The sequence below is a fragment of the Leguminivora glycinivorella genome, chromosome 16 (assembly GCF_023078275.1).
Source record: "Leguminivora glycinivorella isolate SPB_JAAS2020 chromosome 16, LegGlyc_1.1, whole genome shotgun sequence".
Lineage (NCBI taxonomy): Eukaryota > Metazoa > Arthropoda > Insecta > Lepidoptera > Tortricidae > Leguminivora > Leguminivora glycinivorella.
Genome location: NC_062986.1, coordinates 20,487,477 through 20,504,743, shown reverse-complemented (window position 1 = coordinate 20,504,743; position 17,267 = coordinate 20,487,477). Strand labels below are relative to the sequence as shown.

Below are 17,267 nucleotides of genomic sequence, written 5' to 3'. Positions count from 1 at the left end.
GCTTGTGTCGTTCACGAACTATGAACTGTTAGGAATAAAATCCCATCAATGACCGAAATGAACTGAATCTTTCCGTGGTCTGAGAATCGGTCTTTGCTCATTTAGTTCAGTATAGGATCGGCGAGCGCGAGCGGTTTGGATCGAGAACGAAATAATGAATGTGTGACTGCGCCGACCGAGAGCGAGAGCTACTTAGCAGAGCAACAAACAAAGTCAAGTTTTCATATTAAACTTCGGTTACTTACAACCTTTCGGCCCGGAATGTTACTATCTGTGGCTATTCGTATAATTTTGACACTATTCGGTCCCATTCGTTCTGATCTTTCCGACCGCAGTGGTCGCTGGTCTGGCTGAACTAAATGAGCAAAAGACCTAAAACTTTTTTAACAAAAAAATAAAACCGCCTTCAAAAATAAGCGCGTTACAAAACATGGAGAAACTAAAAAGCAAAAAATAATAAACCTTTGAATTCAGATTTCTTATCGTATTGCAATAATCTAAACATCCAAATTATAAACAAATCAATTATTTTTGTAGTCGGTACCAGACCTGTTCGTCGCCTTGCTATTTATTGCCTGTTTGCCCCACCCAACCATACGCAGGCTGGCACCGACTCCAAAAATAATTGATTTGTTTATAATTTGGATGTTTAGATTATTGCAATACGATAAGAAATCTGAATTCAAAGGTTTATTATTTTTTGCTTTTTAGTTTCTCCGTGTTTTGTAACGCGCTTATTTTTGAAGGCGGTTTTATTTTTTGTTAAAAAAGTTTATTTATTTGATGATTTTTAGTGGTTCCTATTGATATTATACGTATCAGTCCGAATATATGTACACTAGTGAAAGAATTATCCTTTAACTCCTAACCATTGAGGAGTTGACCTTCCATCATCAGCTCAGCCACATAAAATTATTACCATCAGGCGTAAATACTGGTTTACCTTTGAAAAATACACTAAAAACATTACATGTGCCTATAACATTTGAAGAGTTCCCTCGATTTCTCCAGGATCCCATCATCAGACCCTGACTTAGTGCCAATGGGACCATCTCGGGGTTATACCCGTTCGATCAAAAACAAAATTTTGAAAATCGATCCACAATTCTCGGAGATATCGAGGAACATACATACAAAAAAATAAAAAAATAAAAAAAAAAATTCAGTCGAATTGAGAACCTCCTCCTTTTTTGAAGTCGGTTAAAAAGAGCGAACTAGTTCATGGGAGCGATTGAACGAGATCGGAGCGCTCCGATCAACGAACGAAACGGCACAAGCCTAGTATGTATCTTAGATGAAGAAGAAGTTAAATATTAGCTCTAGGATTGATATATAGGTCAAAGAGGATCGAGTTTTATAGAGAGTTACTGTCAAAGTAAAATGTGTAATCACAGTGTATAGACTGCCATCTCTTGACACGCTTAAATCTTGAACCTCAGTTTTGACAATTTGGCCCATATTAGAAGCTTGATATGTGTCAAAATGTCAAATATTAATTTTAGCGCCATCTAGCTGAGCTTACCCCAAAGGTGTAATGCCATCTAGGCTACCATACATACCTTTTTCTGTATGGTACTGAGGTACGTTTTTTTCTTAGACTTTATCTGTCTATACGGAGTTATATATGTCTTTGATATAGGTAGATGGGATCAAAAATAAGGTTCCTTTTGACGTCACTATTACCAAGGACGATATAATACGGGACAGACAGCCCGTACAAAAAAGCGAAATGAAATGTATGGGCCTTTTAGGCTTAAAACTAGATGGCGCTGTTTCGCAGCCTGGAAGCAGCCGAAATCATATTTTCTCCAAATATTTTTGCGTCTTTTTATTTTTAGGGTTCCGTACCTCAAAAGGAAAAAACGGAACCCTTATAGGATCACTTTGTTGTCCGTCTGTCCGTCCGTCCGTCTGTCAAGACCCTTTTTCTCAGGAACGCGTGGAGGTATGAAGCTGAAATTTATATCAATTACTCAGGTCTACTGTCCCTTGAAGCTGTGAAAAAATCAAACTTCTAAGCCAACGCAATCAAAAGATACAGCCGTTTATGCCGCAAATTTTCGACACTTGCAAGGGAATCAAAACCTACAGGGTGCTTCCCGTGAACTCAGAGTCTTGAAATTTGGTACGAAGCAACGTCTTATAGCATAGATAAAGGAAAAATTACGAAAACCATAAATTTTTAGTTACATCACATAATATATTTTTTTTAATAATTTTAACCTTACTACCCATTTCCTCATAAACGCGTAGAGGTATTAAATTGAAATTCATACCAAATACTCAGGTCTATAATACCTTTAAGCTGTAACAAAATCAAACTTCTATGTCAACGCAATCAAAAGAAACAGCAATTTAAGCTGCATATTTTGAAACTCGCAAGTACTCGCAAGGGAATCAAAACCTAAAGGGTACTTCCAGTCGACCTAGAATCTTGAAATTTGGCATGAAGCAACGTTTTATAGCACACATAAAGGAAAAATTCCGAAAACCTTAAATTTTTAGTTACATTACAAAATATATATTTTTAGGGTTTTTAATAAATATAAACTTATTACTTTTTTCCTCATGAACGCGTAGAGCTATCAAGTTGAAATTCATACGTTTGTACGGAACCCTCGGTGCGCGAGTCCGACTCGCACTTGGCCGGTTTTTTATAAGAACAAATGACACAAATGGCCCTTAAAAGAGTAAATAGTTAAAAGTTTCGACATGACAAGAATGGCGCTACCTACTTTGCGAACTAGTGCGCAAAAAAAACACCATATTCGAACATTAATAGCCAGTTTTTCAGTACACATGGTGCGTTTTTTACGCACCAGTGCGAGAAGTGTGTCATTTCTTGTCAGGTCGAAACTTCGAAGGGCCATGAAAAACGTCGTACGATACACGTGCAAAAAGGAAATTTGTAACTCGTGTCGATTTAAAACACTCCCTTCGGTCGTGTTTTAATTTAAAGCCACTCGTTTCAAACTTCCTTTTTTACGCACTTGTATCGTAATGTACTATTTCGTGAATTACAATTAAGTATGAATATTATAAGTATAACAGACAGCTCTCCGCCGTAACCTGTATTTTAATAACAATACTAGCTAGACATACAATATAATACAATAGAAGGAAAAGAAGACGATTCGTCACAATGGATATGTGGAGCAGAAAAGACATACTATAATTATGTAAGATTATAATAATTATTATATGACTTTAATCTCACAGTGTTAACTCTGCGTGACAATGTTTAATAAGTCATTTTCACGTAAAAAAACGAGTTTATTTATTACGCCTGTACAATGGGTTGTGTTCTGAGGAACTGTTTGACATGATGCCAACGTCCACTTTTCATCATCGCACCTCCATCACCACCTAAATGGTCGCGCGGTTTCAGAGGAATTTCCTCCTGCGGACGCTTCGGCTGTGGAATGAGCTCCCTGCCGAGGTATTCCCGATGAACTACAGTATGGGGTTCTTCAAAAAAGGACTACAAGTTTTTAATGGGTCGGCAACGCGCATTTGACACCCCTTGAGTTGCAGGCGTCTATAGGTTACGGTGACCGCTTTCCATCAAATCGTTTTGGAAGAATCAAGAGCGCCTTTATAGTTTTTTTACCAGTTGGTGAAAAAAAAAATACCCACCTACCTAATTTTATTTTCTGAAATTCAGCTTCAATTATTATAATCTGCAACAATTAATTTATATTTGCGCAGACAGTTCATTTCAGTAGACTTGGCGTTCGCCTCACGATCGATCTTTATTAGCTGCACGCTTGCTAGCGCCATCTATATTCCTTTGAAAGAAATATAGTTGGTACTGCTACTCGACGGTAGATGGCGGTTAAGACTATCGATCAGGTTTTCAAGCAGTGCTTCTTTTTTTTCCTTTAGATTTATGAACTGTAGGTGAATATGAATATTTAAAAACGATGGTTTTTTAGGGTTCCGTAGTCAACTAGGAACCCTTATAGTTTCGCCATGTCTGTCTGTCCGTCCGTCCGTCCGTCCGTCCGTCCGTCCGTCCGTCCGTCCGTCCGTCCGTCCGTCCGTCCGTCCGTCCGTCCGTCCGTCCGTCCGTCCGTCCGTCCGCGGATAATCTCAGTAACCGTTAGCACTAGAAAGCTGAAATTTGGTACCAATATGTATATCAATCACGCCAACAAAGTGCAAAAATAAAAAATGGAAAAAAAATGTTTTATTAGGGTACCCCCCTACATGTAAAGTGGGGGCTGATTTTTTTTTTCATTCCAACCCCAACGTGTGATATATTGTTGGATAGGTATTTAAAAATGAATAAGGGTTTACTAAGATCGTTTTTTGATAATATTAATATTTTCGGAAATAATCGCTCCTAAAGGAAAAAAAAGTGCGTCCCCCCCCTCTAACTTTTGAACCATATGTTTAAAAAATATGAAAAAAATCACAAAAGTAGAACTTTATAAGGACTTTCTAGGAAAATTGTTTTGAACTTGATAGGTTCAGTAGTTTTTGATAAAAATACGGAAAACTACGGAACCCTACACTGAGCGTGGCCCGACACGCTCTTGGCCGGTTTTTTTTTATCAGAGATCCTAAAATTCATATTTCCATATTTATGATTTTTTTTTCTTATTTTACCTTACCTAAGGTACAAAAAGGTACACACTTTGTATGGATATTATAAAATTTTAATAAATATAAGCCAATTTTTCTACAGATCAAATAATAATTTGCGAGTTGGATGGTATTATGTACCTACGTAGTTACATTTCAACTTTACCCTTGTATGGAAAGTAAATGTATTGTTCCGTATACCTTTAACTTGAAAGCAATAACTCGTACTTATCTTGCGCTTGCGATTAAGGCAATGAATATTTTCTTTGTGTGTTTGTATCCAGCTATCCTTTGCTAATCTTGAGTTACATCCTGCACACTTGACCCCGCTTTATGCAGAAGTGAGCCAAGACAAAAATTGAGGTAAGTCCTCATTCATCATCCTCCTTATCGTTATCCCGGCATTTGCCACGGCTCATGGGAGTCTGCGGTCCGCTTTGACAACTACCTATTCCCAAGATTTGGCGTAGGCACTAGTTTATACGAAAGCGACTGCCATCTGACCTTCCAACCCGAAGAGTAACTAGGCCTTATTGGAATTAGTTCGGTTTCCTCACGATGTTTTCCTTCGCCGAAAAGCGATTGGAAAATATCAAATGACATTTCGCACATAAGTTCAGAAAAACTCATTGGTACGAGCCGGGTTCGAACCCGCGACCTCCGGATCGAAAGTGTCACGGTCTTACCGCTAGGCCATTAGCGCTTTTGAGGAAATTGAGGTAATCATTATTCAAATAAATGATTTTTGATTATAATTCCTTTTTTTTATATGGTTTTCCTGAGCAACTTTAGTATGATTGAGAAACGAGAGTATAAAATATGTGGCTCGAAAAGTGTAATCTTCAAGACACGACGATTAAACAAACTTTGCCACCGAGTGAAACATAATACAATTTTTCACCACACCAACACGAATAAAATACTAACAGTAAAACATTAAACTAAGTCAAATTTGTCAATTTATAATTATATTTATGATTGAAAATCATATTTTTAGGTAAGTTGTGAAATTATCAAGTAGAATCATATCAAGTATCAAAAAGAAATAATCAAGAGCCTACCTAAGGCCTATACCAATTGGTGTGGCCAAAAAAAAAATTATAAAAAAAAATCGATTCTTTACTCTCGAATACCATCATCCACAACCTATGGATAACCCGTAGCGCCTTTGACCGCTAAGGATGGCTAAAATATGAGTTTATTTATAACCATTATTTTCTCCTGCGGAGTTACTTGTCCGTGAATAAAGTTTAAACCTAACACAATTAGAATTTTATGTTTTACAATATTACCGTACTAGTTAGGTAACAAGCTCATTACGCAACTATGTCAAAAATTTGAATGTCCATATGTACTGTAAAACGTCGTACGTGTATCGTGCGAAGTGGAAATTTGTAACTCGTCGGTCGTTTTAATTTACCACTACTCATTTCGGATTCCCTCTTTTCCGCACTTGTAGGGTGTCTCCAATATCTTTTCCCCTCACTAGCTCGGAAACACGTGTTTTGTCCTTTAATACCAGCGGGTAAAAACGCATTTTATCCACTAGTGGGTAAAGTAATTTGACCTTGAATAAAGTCAAATTAACTGCTTTAAAATGGATAAAAGTAGGTGAATCTAGTAATAAAGATGATTTACCAGCTGTGGAACTACTGGAAGCAGTGATAAACGCATATTTTGCGTAGTAATTTCCTCGCTACAGTGAGGGGAAAAGTTTTGTGTTACACTCGGGTGCAAATGTATTTTACTTCTCGTGTGTTAAAAAACTCGCAAGTTCAGGATTCTATTCTCGAACCACTCGCTTCGCTCGTGGTTTAACTATAGAATCCTTTCACTTGCTCGTTTTTCAATTCTACACTCGGCGTTAAAATACAACTTTGCCCCCTTGTATAACAAATAACTATTTCCGCACTTGTGTAATGTACTATTAAATATGATGATGTCTACCAGTCTGATTACATGTCTTGTACAAATTGCATTATGTCTTAAAATGTTATAAATAATTTAATAGAATAAAAATTGCTAAAAAATGTAACCCAATCTAGAGATTATAGACATCAGCTACAGCTTAAAGTCAGCTTTGATAATGAAAGTAAATTATTTATTTGTGATTATAACTATAAAACTCCCGTGAGACTCATACATATTTAAAAATATTTTAAGCGGGTTACTCAGTATGCGTCGCGCTCTCGACATGTAAAGGCGGGGTGTCGCTACTCTTGAGAAAGGTTCTCGAAATTGAACCGAAACATGTCGAACGCTATATCGACTTAATACGTGAGTAACCCGCTTAAAATATTTTTAAATATTTATTTGTGCGTAAGCTGTGCTTTAAGAAATGACACAGACGTGTAACAGTGGTGTTATTAATGAATTATTGTATTGTATTCATTATAAATACTTACCGAACTATTCATAAAATGCTAATAGTAACAAACAGACAACTCTTCTATAGTAATAGCATACCACTATTTTATCCAAACAACACAAAACTAGTAACTTGAAGTTAAAATACGACTATCATTTGTCGCGTAAGGAGTGAATAATATTCCATCACGGAACTAAAAAGTAATAAGTTATCAACAAATGTATGGGGAATCCAACGTTTTCGGTCCGGAGATGTGCAATTATGGTTATTGATATTAAAGTTATGCGTTTCAGATTTATGTTATGCTATTTATAAATGGCAATCTAAAGTCAATAAATGGTAAACGCAATTATTTTGTTACTAAACTTCCGTGATAGCTAGCAACTTACCTGAAATATATTGTAAAGGTACTTATCACGTTTTTCATGTCGAACATTTCAAAGAGCTACGTTTACGTCATATTATTAAATTAAAACGGGACTTATTTTTTTAGGCATTAGCTAGCTTTTAAGTTTAGTCTTAGTTTCTTATATAATTATGTAAATATGTTCATGTAAAAAAGAGATAATTCGTGTATTTGTAACTTTGTTTATATTTTATTATTTATTGTTATTAAAATACAGTGACAAACTTATATCTAACATATAGTCCCACAAAACTCTGGAACAAAACGAGTTTGTCTGTGGGATCAACAGTCTCTCAATTACATAAACTTAATTAAATTAACTTAAAGAAAAATCGTTGAACTTCTTAAATAATAGATAATATAAATTAATTGTAATATATTTAGGTAATGTTTTTTTAGCATAGTTAGTTTTGAATTTGTTTGGGTGCTTTTCACTTCGGATGGCTTCAGGTAAGCTATTGAGCAGATATGGAATACGCTTTTTTAGCGATCTGTCACCAAAATAATTATGAACTCTAGGCACAGATAGCTTACCTGTAGCCATCGACTTAGTGTAGTAGCTGTGTCCTATAGGATGTATTGGCGCATTAGAAGAGTTAGGGGGGTTTTGCACTAGACAGCCATGGTTATTGACTGCGAGCAGGTATTATAGTAATCTGAATTACTGAAATATGTATTTAACTATGTAACTGGCTCCAAATGTACCTAGAAATGTTAAAGAAATGTTTATCTTTTATCGTTTTCACCATTTTTGGGCTAGTGTAAATCATTCCCGCTCCCAAAACCCCGATGTATGTTCATTAAGTATGAATAATTAGTACAATTATTACCTAATTAACTATTCACGAATTTCGATTTAATTACTTTTACTATAATTACCTATAAGCTTGTTATAAGTAATGCGGATGTTATAGATTAGATTAGATTAGATTTCTTTATTTCATGATAAAAATTACACTATAAATTTGCTACATGTCAAAATTATGTTTATCTTCTCATCATGATCGTCAAAAATTACATAATAGATTGCAAATAAAAATAATTGTGTCTCCCAATAAGGATCGTCATTTACAAAGAAAGAAAATACACATGCCAAGCTAAATAAAATTAATAAATTAAGTTACAATATCATGAAATTATCAGGAAGCAAGAAAATATTATATAACAGAGAAATATAGGTATAATAATATCATTGGTCATTAAAAATTCAAATCCATGTACTCATTTACAGATTTATATCGTGTCGTTATTAATATACTTAAACATAAAGATGCTCAATTAACTTTACTAAGAGCCACTTGCACCAACGAAAATGGAGCGTTAACGTTCAAGAAAAAAAAACCGGCCAAGAGCGTGTCGGGCGACGCTCAGTGTAGGGTTCCGTAGTTTTCCGTATTTTTCTCAAAAACTACTGAACCTATCAAGTTCAAAACAATTTTCCTAGAAAGTCTTTATAAAGTTCTACTTTCGTGATTTTTTCATATTTTTTAAACATATGGTTCAAAAGTTAGAGGGGGGCGGCACACTTTTTTTTCCTTTAGGAGCGATTATTTTCGAAAATATTACTATTATCAAAAAACGATTTACGTAAACCCTTATTCATTTTTAAATACCTATCCAACAATATATCACACACGGGGTTGGATTGAAAAAAAAAAAAACAGTCCCCACTTTACATATAGGGGGGTACCCTAACAAAACATTTTTTCCACTTGTTATTTTACCACTTTGTCGGCGTGATTGATATATATATTAGGACCAAATTTCAGCTTTCTAGTGCTAACAATTACTGAGATTATCCGCGGACGGACGGACGGACGGACGGACGGACGGACGGACGGACGGACGGACGAACAGACAGACATGGCGAAACTATAGTTGACTACGGAACCCTAAAAACGTCACTCACTCATTGGCGCCATCTCGCGACGATTCTTATAGTTCTGATGAGTACCCACTACAGCTTAGATGACGTTCAAATGGGCTTTTCCTTATAATTACTCATTTATTTAATACCACAAAACAATATTAGAACATCTTCATTACGTTTTAAACCACAGTGCCGTATTGTTGTTACAGTAAATAAAATATTTTAAGTTGGAGTGAAATGAAAATGGTTCTCGATTCGCCTCTCAAAACTAGTATAGGGGAAATAAAAAGGATTTCTTCAACAATAATAAGGAGACAGAGTCAGGTACGTGTTTGTTTACATTATCTTTAGGGCTGGTTTTTCAATCGCCAGATAAATAATACCTATCTGTCAGATAAATGTTAGCTGTCATTGTTATTTATACTTGTGATGAAAAGGATAGCGTTAACTTTATCTGATAGATATATTTATCTAGCGATTGAAAAACAGCACGGGAAGCATGGTCGCGCGATAGACGATAAAATATCAGGCCGTCCCTATCGCACTTACAAATAGTGCGATAGGGACGGCCTGCTATTTTATCATCTATCGCGCGACCATGCTTCCCGTGCAGGCCCTTATAGGTGTAAATTGCGTTTGGAAAATACCATAGCTGCAATTTGAAAAGGAAACAGAAAATTACGTATTAGTACTTTGTATAATTTATTGAAATGAATTTCCATAGAGTAGGTACCTAGTCTGTTAATTTAATTTTTTTTTTGATGAATACTTTTGGTGATTAAATTGTATCTCGTTTTTTAATGCATGTTAATTATAAGATGTAATGTTTTGAAAAGAAGTGGCCCGCCGAGTTTCTTGCCGGTCCCATAGTGGATACCCCCCTCCAACTGAGGGGGGACTGAAATCTTCTCGAGGCTGAGGCGTAGGGTTAGAGCCGGCGTAGCTTTATTTGACGTTCATAAGCGCATTGTAATATGCCTACTTGGAAAATAAATATTTCATTTCTTTTTATTTCATTACGTACTTATTAGGTACTTATGCGTTGGTTTCAAAAAACTTACTGCTGAAGTCATTCAAATCATGTACCATTATTATGATAAACCAGCATTTGGCCGTGGCTTCGCTCGCATTGAATTCAAAAATTGCGAAATGCTCTCATACAGACCCCCCCCCCCCTGTCGAGAAGAAACGGCAAAACAAAGCCTCTTGGTATCTCGTAATTCTTGTATCATGATATCAATTGTGTCATAAATATTAATTCTAAATAATGTTTTGTGTTAGATTACATATCTACATTTTTTGTGAGTTATTTCATGTTATGACTCATAGATGCTTAATAGCAATGACTTTCAGTGTTTCAGTTTATCGTTATCTACTCACGTATAATATTCGCACAATAATGATGATAGCTGTCACTGCAATGTCACGGTTTCGTTTTCTTTCAACCCCTTATTTGCCAAAAGTGGCACTGAAACTTGAGTGGTTCCATGTGCTCTGCCTACCCCTTCATGGGATACAGGCGTGATTGTATGTATGTATGTATGTAATGATGATAAATTCTATGAATAAAAATTATGTTTTCATCCTCAAACGTGGCTGAAATACTGGATAATATATAGTTTGTGTCACACAGGACTAAAATTCCCTGCTCTTATTTTATACAATACTAGCTTTTGCCCGCGGCTTCGCTCGCATTAGAAAGAGACAAAAAGTAGCCTTTGTCACTCGTCAATCAATTCGTCGCTCCGTTTTGCCGTGAAAGACGGACAAACAAACAGACACACACACTTTCTCATTTATAATATTAGTATGGATATACATAGTCTGTCACTTGAATTTTTATACATACCTAGACATGCCATCGCCTAGTCTGTTGATCATAACATGATACCTATTGATATGAATGGCTCTAATGCTACTTTAGACAGTCGTACTTGACTGAAAAGTACCTACTGCGGAACATGTAACGTCAGCATAAATAAATGTGTTACTGGTAGACTTCTGTAGCTCAGTTGTTTAAGAGCGATGCACGGATTACAGAAGCTTCAAGTTCAACTTTGGGTCAGAGCTTCCATGAGTGAGTTTATTTAATAATATTGATATTGATGATTCAATGTATTTTGTTGTCATTACTTTTTTGACATTTAGATTTAATTATTCCAGATTAATAATCTTGTATTCATTCAATGTAATTTTTAAAGCAATATTGTTAACTGCCCAATATGGCGCTAAAAACCGAGGTACGATTCTTAGTATGGCGATACAGAGAGGAAATGCCGCCAGCATAATGGGCACCATGCCGCAGGCGGAACTTTTAGATAGAATTTTCTTTTTATACTTGGGTTTATTAAGTAGTTATATTTAGTTGTAATTTAGTTTTGTTTAGTTATTTCTATGTATTTTTTAAGAAATCATATAATTGTGTTTACCATTGAAAAAAATTAATGTAAATCCTATATAAAATAATCCTTGATGAAAGCCAAGTTTGATGCGAGTATTTGAGTAGGTACCTAAGTAATCTACATGGGAGCGTTTTTTGGCAGACATTTGCCTTCATGCAATGTATTATCAGTCGATGATACCAATGGCCTACCATGCGTAATATTTCACTATCAATACTTATCAATAAGTGAATTAGCACTAGATAATATACTAAAGCGAATCAGTTTTAAAGTGCTAGTCGACATAGTAATTTACCTAAGTGTAGTGTGGCTTTTAGTGTGGAGTTATTTTTTGTAAATAAGGTTAAAAAGTGAACATTTTAGATCTGATAATGGATTTTAGGACATATGAAATGGTGCCGGTAAATATTGTTATTTGTTTTGTAAACACAAAATTCATGCCTTTAAAAACAAAGAAAATTTGTTGGGTTTTATTTGAGTTATAAATGAATAAATAATAATATTATCATCTAGACAATTTCATGTCTGTAATACCGGGAATTACTTTTGTTTTACAAGCAAATTTAAACATAGATTATTAAAAAAATCGACGAATCACTTCGAAAAAAGGTAGGTAGACCTTGCGCTTCGTTTGACTCGTCTTGGCGGGGGCACTACCGTACCCCCAGATAGGTACATTTCAGATTATTATATGACGCAAATCAAGTCGAGCCAAAAGTGTTAAATACATTTTGCCCCGAATAATACACTTTTTTTAATCACACCAATTAACTCGAAAAAAAAAAATAACTGAAGTATCTAAGATGTCAAACAAAATCTTAACAAATCAAATCCAAATGAACTTCAAAACAATAATTATTCAATAATATTCATCCCAAAACTCATTTTAGGATGAAATTGCTTAGACATACCAAAGTGTGACTAAGCATTTGTGCCATTTCTATTTCTTTGTAAACGCAGTGCGTAGTATTTACGAGAAAATTACTACGTTTACGATTACAAAGCACTTTAATTAAGGTCAGGACTGTCAGGAGGCTTTGACATTATTTCTAAGGTCAAAACGTGGAAATACCTGGACAAGTAGGTGTACTAAATAGAATGAGTCAGGTTTAGGGTATGACCCGTTTTTATTTCTCTGAGTATAATGTGCTAGTAAGTATCTATATATCTATCTATAGCAGCCTATAAAGCGCCCGTCTTCGGACATAGGCCTCCTCTCCATTCCTCCACGCTTGTCGGTCCATTGCCATCCGCATCCAGTTATCGCCAGCTAGTTGGCAGATGTCGTCTCTCCATCTAAGGGGGGGCTTGCCGCGACCGCGGGTGTTAGCGGGCTTCCACACCATAGTTCGTCTCGCCCAGCGACTATGGTCCATCCTGGCAATGTGCCCAGCCCATCTCCACTTTCTGTGTCCAATTTCCTCCACCACATCTTTAAGTTTTGTGACCTGCCTGATCCAGTCGTTCCTTTTTCGGTGCATGAGCGTGATTCCGAGCATTGACCGCTCCATGGTTCTTTGTGCAACACGCAGTTTCTCAGCCGATTTATTTGTCAATGTGGTGGTTTCCATTCCATAAAGAAAGACGGGCAGGACACACTAGTTAAGAGCGTTATAACATTTCGGCGTCGGGCGAAATTAGGTATTTTACCCGCCGCGCGAGCCCAATATGCCGACCCTTTCTAGCACGTCTTATCACTCGCTCGCACTACAATAATGGACAAAACAATCTTGATCCTTTCTATGGAATTTTGATAACAACCACAATCTACTATCTCGATATAAACTTTTGGTTTCTAATAAACATTATTTTGTACGAAAATACGAGAATATAGCGCGAAATAATATCAATTATGTTAAAATTTATTTAAAAAATTAAAGTAATAATTATAAAAGTAGATCCCATCCCAAATATTTGCTTTTGTTATATGATAAGTATTAGAGTAAAGTATATATTAATATGATGATAAAATAAGACAAATACAATTCTAATTACTTCAAGGTGGTGCTCAGGGTCTGATGATGGAGCCAGATGGTGGTCACCAATACCAATGAACAATATGACTATACAACTTCGTGGTTTACATGTCATTCTAGCATTTTCACTTTCACATTTCAAGTGCATATACCACGAGTATAGGTTTTCGGTTGTGCTGATTTAAAAATTAATGACCGATTTGGAATCTGACATTGCTGACTGTCACTTTGACACAAAAGTCATCATGGGTGTCGTAAAATAGGTTTTAGGGGGTGCTGATTCCAAAATTAATGACCAATGTGGAATCTGACATTGCTGACTGTCACTTTGACACAAAAGTCGTCATGGGTGTCGTCAAATAGGTTTGCGGGGGTGCTGATTCCAAAATTAATGAACAATGTGGAATCTGACATTGCTGACTGTCACTTTGACACAAAAGTCGTCATGGGTGTCGTAAAATAGGTTTTAGGGGGTGCTGATTCCAAAATTAATGAACAATGTGGAATCTGACATTGCTGACTGTCACTTTGACACTAAAGTCGTCATGGGTGTCGTAAAATTGGTTTTAGGGGTGCTGATTCCAAAATTAATGACCAATGTGGAATCTGACATTGCTGACTGTCACTTTGACACAAAAGTCGTCATGGGTGTCGTCAAATAGGTTTGCGGGGTGCTGATTCCAAAATTAATGAACAATGTGGAATCTGACATTGCTGACTGTCACTTTGACACAAAAGTCGTCATGGGTGTCGTAAAATTGGTTTTAGGGGTGCTGATTCCAAAAATAATGACCAATGTGGAATCTAACATTGCTGACTGCCACTTTGACACAAAAGTCATCATGGGTGTCGTAAAATAGGTTTTAGGGGTGCTGATTCCAAAAATAATGACTAATGTGGAATCTAACATTGCTGACTGTCACTTTGACACAAAAGTCATCATGGGTGTCGTCAAATAGGTTTCCGGAGGTGCTGATTTGAAAATTAATGACCGATTTGGAATCTTGACATTGCTGACTGTCACTTTGACACAAAAGTCGTCATGGGTGTCGTCAAAAAGGTTTCCGGGGGTGCTGATTCCAAAATTAACGACTATTTTGGAATCTCACAGTGCTAATTGTCATTTTGACACAAAAGGAATCATGGGTGTAGTCAAATAGTTTTTAGGGGTACTGATTCCAAAATTAATGAAATGATTTAAAAAGTTATGACCGATTTGGAACCTGACATTGCACAGTACCCCTGGAAACCTATTTGACGACACCCATAACGACTTTTATGTCAAAGTGACAGTCAGCAATGTCAGATTCCAAATTGATCATTAATATTGAGATCAGTACCCATGAAAACCTATTTGAAGACACCCATGATCACTTTTGTGTCAAAGTGACAGTCAACAGTGTCAGATTCCAAATTGGTCATTAGTTTTCAAACACCTCCGGATACCTATTTGACGACACCCATGACGACTTTTGTGTCAAAGTGACAGTCAGCAATGTCAGATTCCAAATTGGTCACTAATTTTGGAATCAGCACCCCTAAAACCTATTTTACGACACCCATGACGACTTTTGTGTCAAAGTGACAGTCAGAAATGTCAGATTGAACATTGGTCATTAATTTTGGAATCAGCACCCCTAAAACCTATTTTACGACACCCATGACGACTTTTGTGTCAGAGTGACAGTCAGCAATGTCAGATTGAACATTGGTCATTAATTTTGGAATCAGCACCCCTAAAACCTATTTTACGACACCCATGACGACTTTTGTGTCAAAGTGACAGTCAGTAATGTCAGATTCCACATTGGTCATTAATTTTGGAATCAGCACCCCTAAAACCTATTTTACGACACCCATGACGACTTTTGTGTCAAAGTGACAGTCAGCAATGTCAGATTCCAAATTGGTCATTAATTTTGGAATCAGCACCCCCTAAAACCTATTTTACGACACCCATGACGACTTTTGTGTCAGAGTGACAGTCAGCAATGTCAGATTGAACATTGGTCATTAATTTTGGAATCAGCACCTCCTAAAACCTATTTTACGACACCCATGACGACTTTTGTGTCAAAGTGACAGTCAGCAATGTCAGATTCCACATTGGTCATTAATTTTGGAATCAGCACCCCCTAAAACCTATTTTACGACACCCATGACGACTTTTGTGTCAAAGTGACAGTCAGCACTGTCAGATTCCAAATTGGTCATTCATTTTGTAATCAGCACCCCCTAAAACCTATTTTACGACACCCATGACGACTTTTGTGTCAGAGTGACAGTCAGCAATGTCAGATTGAACATTGGTCATTAATTTTGGAATCAGCACCCCCTAAAACCTATTTTACGACACCCATGACGACTTTTGTGTCAAAGTGACAGTCAGCAATGTCAGATTCCACATTGGTCATTAATTTTGGAATCAGCACCCCCTAAAACCTATTTTACGACACCCATGACGACTTTTGTGTCAAAGTGACAGTCAGCAATGTCAGATTCCAAATTGGTCATTAATTTTGGAATCAGCACCCCTAAAACCTATTTTACGACACCCATGACGACTTTTGTGTCAGAGTGACAGTCAGCAATGTCAGATTGAACATTGGTCATTAATTTTGGAATCAGCACCTCCTAAAACCTATTTTACGACACCCATGATGACTTTTGTGTCAAAGTGACAGTCAGCAATGTCAGATTCCACATTGGTCATTAATTTTGGAATCAGCACTCCCTAAAACCTATTTTACGACACCCATGACGACTTTTGTGTCAAAGTGACAGTCAGCAATGTCAGATTCCAAATTGGTCATTCATTTTGTAATCAGCACCCCCTAAAACCTATTTTACGACACCCATGACGACTTTTGTGTCAGAGTGACAGTCAGCAATGTCAGATTGAACATTGGTCATTAATTTTGGAATCAGCACCCCCTAAAACCTATTTTACGACACCCATGACGACTTTTGTGTCAAAGTGACAGTCAGCAATGTCAGATTCCACATTGGTCATTAATTTTGGAATCAGCACCCCCTAAAACCTATTTTACGACACCCATGATGACTTTTGTGTCAAAGTGACAGTCGGCAATCTGAGGTACTACATATTCGTAATCTGAAAGTAATCAAGTCAATAATTTCAGTTATTTTGAATCGACTATGATTCCGAGTTATTGGTAATAGTAATGATTGTATAGATGATTAGTGATTCCTTTACATGTAATGGTAATTTACCGTTTCACCAGGGGCGGCTCACTCCGCGATTCTATCGCCGCGCTACAAGTACATCCTGGCGGCCGCGAGTTCGCGGCCTACTCAGGGGTTGCGCGCGTTCTCACGGAATGCACGTTCGCACTTTCTATTGTTACTTTACGTCGCGAGGTTTTTTTAAGCGATGTCCGCGTGTGGAATGGCTAATAATACTTAGTTAAATAGACATATTGAATAAAATAAATACCATAAGACATTCTTACTTAGATCTACTACTGATTAAGTCCCACGGAAAAGTTCAATAAGGCTTGTGATGTTGGAACTTGAACAAAAATATATAAATACAATATATATACCTAGAAAGTACCCAAGACTTGAATATAATAGTATAACATTTTATGTGAGTATTAATTCGTTTGGATCCATTGGTAACCCTATCACCGGACGC

At 36.5% G+C, this 17,267-nt stretch overlaps 1 protein-coding gene across 4 annotated transcripts in view; it reads left to right on the top strand.

Moving 5' to 3' along the window:
- Nucleotides 1-17,267, top strand: part of LOC125234553 (phospholipid phosphatase 1-like) — a 53,123-nt gene that overhangs the window by 13,061 nt on the left and 22,795 nt on the right. Inside the window, exon 1 of one of the 4 annotated variants that reach the window (XM_048140834.1) lies at nucleotides 9,421-9,555. The exons of 2 other annotated variants lie outside the window; for them this stretch is intronic. In XM_048140834.1, the coding sequence (XP_047996791.1) occupies nucleotides 9,469-9,555 (87 nt within the window). In that variant the 5' untranslated portion in view covers nucleotides 9,421-9,468. Of the gene's footprint in view, nucleotides 1-9,420; nucleotides 9,556-11,883; nucleotides 12,035-17,267 lie in introns of those variants that run through there. One more of the 4 variants, XM_048140836.1, reaches the window with a different exon arrangement.